A 7,749-nucleotide genomic window follows, 5' to 3' on the forward strand; every position below is an offset into this window, starting at 1 on the left:
AACCTTCACCGCTGTAAGGAAAACCTCTAAACTGATCACAGATCAGATTGCAGCTTCCAACTAATGCTCCTCTTTGTGGGTTTTCTTATTTGTATAATTGCTTTTCTGCAACTCTGCATTGTTGGAGATTCTTGTTCAAGGCTAAACAAGAGGAACAGAGATGAGAAATGAAAGTGGGCTCAGACATGTACCCCTAATTGTGCGACTGATGGGTGGGTGGTGGAAGGATTGGGGGGGAGAATTACTTGTCTTGCACTGGCCTGAAAGTGATACCCTTGTCTCTCCCTGCCTGACCCGCTCCCCTTCACTCCGCCCATAGGATACCTGAGAGTGGGGGTCTCAGGGGAACTGCACCAGGCGAGGCTTTCAGTGGCCGTGAAAGGAGAGCAGAAAAAAAAAATTGAGAGAGAGAGAGAGAGAGAGAGAGAGAGAGAGAGAGAGAGAGAGAGAAGAGAAAATCCTAACAATATACAGTATCCATGCCTAGAGTAGGGCTAGCAGGTGAAATATTATCTGCTCAGTCACTGTACAATGGGGGCAAGAGTCCTTTAATAGATGTGGGGCCTTCACAGGTGAGTGGGTGGGACTGACAGCTCTCTCCAGTCCTGTTGGAGTTAAATGAGTTCAAGGCTCCAAGTAGCAGGACCAAAGAGGGCTCAGCATCATGGAGCATCCATACCATCCATGTGCAATTTTTTTTGACATATTCATTAATTTAAAAGGGATTTATTAAGAGAATTTTTTGAACAATGTTTGTTGCTGTCTACTATCTGATGCTGCATATAGTGTGAGGACCATAAAAGGAACATTAAAGAACCTTATTACATTTACATTTACAGCATTTGGCAGACGCCCTTATCCAGAGCGCCGTACATAAGTAAGTCATTATTAATGATAGCAACTAATATTAATGGTGTTCTGCAAATAAAAGTCCTTTAAAGAGTTCACATGTTCTTGATTTGCATGCATTTCTGACATAGTAATAGAGTTCTGACATAGTGTTCACCCTGAACTCTGAATAATAAGTCGACAAAAACAATAAGGAATTTAAGTCCATGACAACTAGCAGAACAGGAGCCATTTGTCCATGTTTCTATCTACCAACTCAAATTATTACAGATTTATCACTCTGATATTTCAACCTATTCTCATACCTACATTTAAAAAAATAGTCACTTTCATGGTCTGTGGTGTACAGTAAGTGTCCAGTAGACAGTTCTGACAGTAGAGACACACCATCACAGGCTACACTCAGCCTTCACACCTCAGAAGTGACACAGCGTGCTGGGCGTAATCCAAGCTGTGAGGAAGTCACCGTAAAGGGTAAATATCCCTACAGTCGAGGTGTTTCCTATACATATACACACACATCCATATCCTTGCAATGAATGTAACTGAGACTCAGAGGCCATTGAACGACATTATAATTGGCCTCACCATTGTGAGCTTCTGAAAGAGATGGTTACCCAAGAAGCCTCATGTTGGTCTAGGTACATTCGCTTTGAACATTTTGCAGACACAAAAGGTCAGCCTGGGGAGGAACAAAGATGAGAGAGCTCTGTAGTGTTCTTTCAGTTTTCCTTTGCCACTGTGAAGAAAGACAAGTGGACAATGCTGTCTAATAAACAGTTCATACTTCCTTTTTCCTTATGCTGAAAGCTAATATTTACACTGCAATCAAATGCCCTGTTACTTAATAGATTTTAGATACAATTAATAGAATAATTTCAGACTTGTCACTGCTGTTGCTAGATTTTTGATTTCTAGTAAGAGTTAAATTATTGACTTCATAAACTGGTTAATATGTATTATCATAAAACCTCAATTCAATTATATTTTTAGATGAATATAAACAAAGCATGTATTATTTGTAGCACACACTATCCCAGATCTCATATAAGAAGACTTCTACACTGATATGCTACACTGTTACACTGTTCACTCTTCTACACTGATATGCATCGTCAAGGGCTACGGACTGCTGTGAAAAGCTTATGCATTATTCATGCCATCATCTCATGTGACATTTTCTATTATTTTCCCTGCTTACTCAGATAATGATCTTTCTAAAAAGGCACTAGACTTTTTTTTTTTATACCTCTGTGGTTCATCCACAGGTGCACATAGTGAGAAGTTCATGCCACATGAAATTAAAGTTTTATGCAGCCTCTTCACACTGAGATCCAAATGGTTCTTTTGTTGCTGGAAGAGCAGCAGATGCCCAATGAAACTTATGGTTGGGCTGGGAATGATACACTGGGCCTGGTGCTTAAGACTTAGGTTTAGCTCTGTCAGAGGATATGTGAAGATGAACTTCTTGCTCCTCCTTGGTGTGACTTCCACCTTCAGTGCATCTTATCTCTCACTGCCATGCTCTCTGGCACTCTCTCTCTCTCTCTCTCTCTCTCTCTCTCTCTCTCTCTCTCTCTCTCTCTCTCTCTCTCTCTCTCTCTCTCTCTCTCTCTCTCTCTCTCTCTCTCTCTCTCTCTCTCTCTCCCTCTGCCTGTTGCTCAGACTTACAGCAGATGGAGAGTACGGCCTAGTTTTAGCTTTTGTTCTGATGTCCCAAGAGGGTCCAAGCCCTTTTTTCAGACTCCCACTCTCCTTATCTAATATGAAATGCAGGGCCTTTGCTTTTCAATGGGGTAAAGCACAGAAACAAACAAGTACTCTGTCCACACTTGCTCAATTAAAAATACTGACTTTTTTGTGTGCAGAATAATCCAGATTTATTTGCTATTTCTGACAACAAAATAAACAAATGGATGCAGCAGAGTGAAATAATTTGAAACATTACTTCATCACATAAACATAGTCAGAAGTCGGATATAATGGTAAAGCCTCGTTCTGTTTGCTAAAGTTTGGTTAAATCAAAATTTATCTCTTAATGCATCTGTTAATGTTTCATTTCTGAACCAATTAACGTTTATAAATAAATTAATAATTTAAGTGGTTAAAGTGTTCATTTTTAATCCAGACTTACTATACCATCAGACAAATAATGAATCTTCCATTCAGTAGAGCAGTATTTTATTCTTCGTTTTGAACCTGGTAAGTCACTGGAACATTGTTACCTGCTTTATATTGCATAACAAAACGATCAACTGTTTTATAGAATCTGATAGAATGTGCTTCCTCTTTCATTCCCTGGTTCAACACACACACGCGCACATACATACACACGCACGCACGTGAGAGAAGGGCGTGTTGTTTACGTTTTGCCCTCAACGCTCATGCATGCTCAATATTTCATGAGACGCGAAACAGTCTCATCTTATGCAGTCTAGCAGCTGTTACTACGAACACTGCACAATTAAAATGAAACGACAGTGTCAAAGCTGCCGGGGCATTTTCATTGCAGTGTGGTGCGAGCAGGGGGGCTGGGGGCAATTACTTAAATTACTAAGGGCATTAGTAGCCTGTTGCTCTTTGGTTAACAAGGACTTGTTGTTTAGTTAACAGGTTGAAATAATAAAAAAATGCATGTTTCAAGAGTTGTCTGTGATAAGTCTAAAATTGCAATTAATATAAAAAATCAAAGTAAAAAACAAACCAAAAAAAGTCAATTATCAAAATAAGTGTTAAACCAGCATATAAACCCTCCCCCAATTTTTCTTGCTTTTTTTCAACACATTGTTCCAATTTCTTTCTATAAATAGAAAGATTTTAGATTAAACAAAAGGGATAACTTGTATTATACAAACAGTCTGTATTATATAGACAGCGTAAAACTTCATGTGAGCTGATAAGGATCTTTTACTAACAATTTGCCCCAGGTGAAAAAAACCCTCAAACTTTATGGTTGTGAAATTTGAGAGTGTTTATCGTTTGCGCGTCGCAGTAACAGGTACTATACAGATGGCTTCAGTCGTTCAAGGGAAGATAACGGAATAAAAATAAAAGTTGTAAATAATTTATCACGGCAAGGGTGTACATGATATTGCTTGTTATTATTCACATGGTAATCTGATTGGGCAAAACAAGGGGTGGTACTGAAAGCTCAAAGTCGTTAATAATTTGTTAGCTTTTCCAGTGAAATGTTTTTGGAAGCGTTGAGGTGGTTTGGCGAGGAAACATATAGGACTATTATGTGGAAGACAAAATAAAATTATGTCATTATTAATGGCGTGCGCGCGCGCGCGCGCGCGCGCGTGTGTGTGTGTGTGTGTGTGTGTGTGTGTGTGTGTGTGTGCGTGTGTGTGTGCGTGTGTATGTGAGAGAGAGAGATGCGCATATTTGCAAGTGCGTGCATGAGCACCTAGATTTTTCTGTGTGTGTGTGTGTGTGTGTGTGTGTGTGTGTGTGTGTGTGTGTGTGTGTGTGTGTGTGAGAGAGAGAGAGAGAGAGAGAGAGAGAGAGAGATGCGCATGTTTGCAAGGGCGTGCATGAACACCTAGATTTTTCTGTGTCCGTGTGTGTGTGTGTGTGTGTGTGTGTGTGTGTGTGTGTGTGTGTGTGTGTGTGTGTGTGTGTGTGTGTGTGTGTATGGGCACCCGGTGCGTATTGGCGGGCGCATGAGCGTGTGTGTGTGTCTCTGGAGTCAGGTCCTGGGGGACACGGCAGCTCACGGTGTGTAAGGACGTGGCGCGCTCACCAGCTGACAGCGCGTGCTACTCTAAAGACATTCAACACCGCGCGCACGGGCCTGCCAACAGAGCGCGCGCCAATTAATATACACCGCTAGAGCAGCCGCGCGCGCAGCTCTTTATGTTCAACACTTAGAACGCGTCTCTGAGTCTGACTTCAGGCTACACTAAAGATTTGTCGGTCACTTCAAAGCCAAATAACTGCATTTAAATAAATAAATATAGAGAATATTTATGATGTTGTAACATACAGTTGCACCAAAAACTTGCTTATAAAACTTGTGGCAGGTCATTTATTGCCATTTCTGTTTCCCTATTGGAAATCTACATACACTTACAATTCAATTATTTTGCATATTCTTCATTGAATGTATATTAATATGAGTATTAATCGTATTTATCTTTAAAGTGGGTCCGAGATTTATTATTATTATTATTATTATTGTTGTTATTATTATTATTATTATTATTATTATTATTATTATTATTGTTGTTGTTGTTGTTGTTGTTGTTGTTGGTGGTGTTGTTGTCCGTGGACATTTCTGTGCGTAACTGAGTACTATTTATTGTTTCAAAAAATGTTCCCTGTTAAATCACTTAAATCTTCCTCTTAACAGTTTAGTAGATTGTTGCAGTTGCTGTAGTCAGTTTTTTAGGATTTCCTCAAACATCTTCAGTGTACTCTATTATAATTCGGGGATTTACGACATATGTAACGACAGATTTGCAAAAGGTCTCTTCAAGAAGTTACAATGCATTCATTATAATGTTTCAGCTAATCGAAGAAGATTGTTGATCTGAAGCCGACAATAAAGACTAGATGACAATCTATCGCAGCTCAGATAATATTTAGACTAAATTAGAACTGTTTCACTTACAAAAAAAATATTTTTTTATTAACAGTGAGTTTTTAATTTGCAGTTCATTTATAATCACTACAATTAAAAAGTAATTTACAACTTAACTATTAAAACTATTTAGTCACTCTGTGCGCCCTAGTTCGTGATATTTATGAGAAAATACTGACCAATCTAAACTTTTTTTCACAGTAAGAATGCTGAATGTCATTATCATCATCATCATCATCACCATCATCGTCATCATCATCAGAGACATCAGTAAATAATTCAAAAAGCGTTTTGATTCTTGTTTTTTTATTCCAAAATCAAATAAAACATAAAGCATATGGCATATCTGCTAATATTTATCATTAAAAAAGATAAGGCAAACGGAAATAAATAGACACTTTAACCGGCATCTCCAAGCAGAAGTTAAATACAAATAATAACCTCGCGTCGAAATCGAATATTCAAACTTAACAAATGTACAAAACATCTAATGGCTATATTAAATATCCTTGACAAATTGGCATTACTAGGCTACATACAAACAACAGAAAAAACTCGTCCTATTTCAAAGCGTGTTTCTCAAGCCTATGGCCCGTGTTTAAAGTGCAAGTGAAGTTTAGAAGTAGCAAATTCTTCGATTTAAAAAACAAATAAACAAACAATCAAACAAACCAACCAATCGTATTCTTATCATATAAATGCACAAATTGGGTCACCTTTTTTTTTTTTTTTTTTTGGAAGACAGTTTTTGCATGACATCCTGGCCCCATGGCACATGACGAGACAGTTGACGTGGCGTGGGGAATCTCGCCAATGTCACGACAAGGCAACCAGATTCTATTGGCGTACAAGTTACAGAAAACTACAACAATAACAACCATCGTACAATTCAGTTGGTCATAAAATCGAAGTCAAACAACCAATTCAAACTTAAACCTATTACAAAAAAATAGGGCGAATACGATTGACACAAAGAACTGACAGACGTCTGGATTTGTTTCAGCGTCTCTAAAAGGCTCGATTGCGGCTCAGCTTCAGTTCACACAGCTCGTCTTCACTGTGCATCTCTGCGTGTGTCTCATCCGAGTCGCTGAAGTGCGAGTGAGGTGAAAACTCTCCATCGCTCCGACTGGACCGCGGGGAGTCTTTACTGCATTCAGAGGCAGACTTGCTCGCTCCGAGCGACACAAACGCGTCTTCCTCATACGGGAATGAAACGCCGGCGAGCTGAACAGGAAACGAGTTTGATGATCTTTCACCTCCGTAGACGGCCGGCAACATGTCACCGTTATTTGCGTCATCTTCTGCGCCGGGAGCACGCAGCAGGTCGGACAGCGCGTTGATGTAGATCTGTGCCATCTGGAGTGTCTCGTACTTGGAAAGCTTTTTCTCGTTGTCGAGAGAGGGGATGACGCTGCGCAGCTCGTCGAAGGCGTGGTTCAGACCGTGCATGCGCCGGCGCTCTCGTGCGTTCGCCGCTATGCGTCTCTGCTTCTGAACCACGTTGGCGGGTTTGCTGGTCGGGGCGCGCTGCCTGCCCTCATCCGCCCGCGTCGCTCCCTTGAGGCGGCACAACTCGCGCACACGTACTGCGCCCCCCACCCTTGCACCCTTGTTTACGTGCGAACCGGACACGCCCTCCGTGCTCGAGGACCCCGAGCTGTGCGGCAGGTATTCAGCGTGTGAAGGAGCGAGCCAGGCGCGTGCGTCGCCGCCTTCCATCAGCTCCAAAGCGAGCGGAAAGCGCTCCCCACGCGCCGCGTCCGACTCCACCGTGCTTGAGTCTTTGCAGGTGACCATGACGTTCATTTTCGCGGGAACGGAGATTTCCAAAAAAGATATGAATGACCGGTGAGTGTGTGTGAGGTGACGGGGGCTCTGGTCTCCTTCCTGCACCTGTTGCGCGTACTCCTTCCACAGGAGGATTTCTTTACTGGGTGTTTCTATGCGACCCGCCGTTTTTAAAAGCGGCACGCGCCTGGGAGCCCCCCTTCTCAAGCCGGTCGCGTGGCGCTTTGACCAATAAGAGCACTCGGGGCAGGCGCGTGTGGCCGACCAATGAGAAAGCCGCAGAGAACTCGAGACAGGTTATTATGTCCAAACTTTTTTTTTTATAGTACCGCTGCCTGTTTAACTGGAGTGTTATTAACACAATGGGTCGTCCCACAGGACGCGCGCAGAAAGGTGCAGGAATGTGGAGAGCGCGAGCAGGGTGCAAAACACACACAGGCGTGTGTTCCACAGTGCAGCTGGCATGGGCATGCAAATGCACTCAACGTGAAGAAAGGGTCGATAGGACAGGCTGTACAAAATAC

At 41.8% G+C, this 7,749-nt stretch overlaps 1 protein-coding gene across 1 annotated transcript; it reads right to left on the bottom strand.

The window, feature by feature from the left end:
• Window positions 1–5,776: 5,776 nt before the first annotated feature.
• On the bottom strand, window positions 5,777–7,492 carry atoh1a (atonal bHLH transcription factor 1a). The gene has a single exon (XM_027167394.2). The coding sequence runs from the start codon at window positions 7,241–7,243 to the stop codon at window positions 6,443–6,445; it is 801 nt and encodes a 266-aa protein (XP_027023195.1). The 5' UTR covers window positions 7,244–7,492; the 3' UTR covers window positions 5,777–6,442.
• Window positions 7,493–7,749: the final 257 nt, after the last annotated feature.

This window comes from Tachysurus fulvidraco, chromosome 14, assembly GCF_022655615.1.
Source record: "Tachysurus fulvidraco isolate hzauxx_2018 chromosome 14, HZAU_PFXX_2.0, whole genome shotgun sequence".
NCBI lineage: Eukaryota > Metazoa > Chordata > Actinopteri > Siluriformes > Bagridae > Tachysurus > Tachysurus fulvidraco.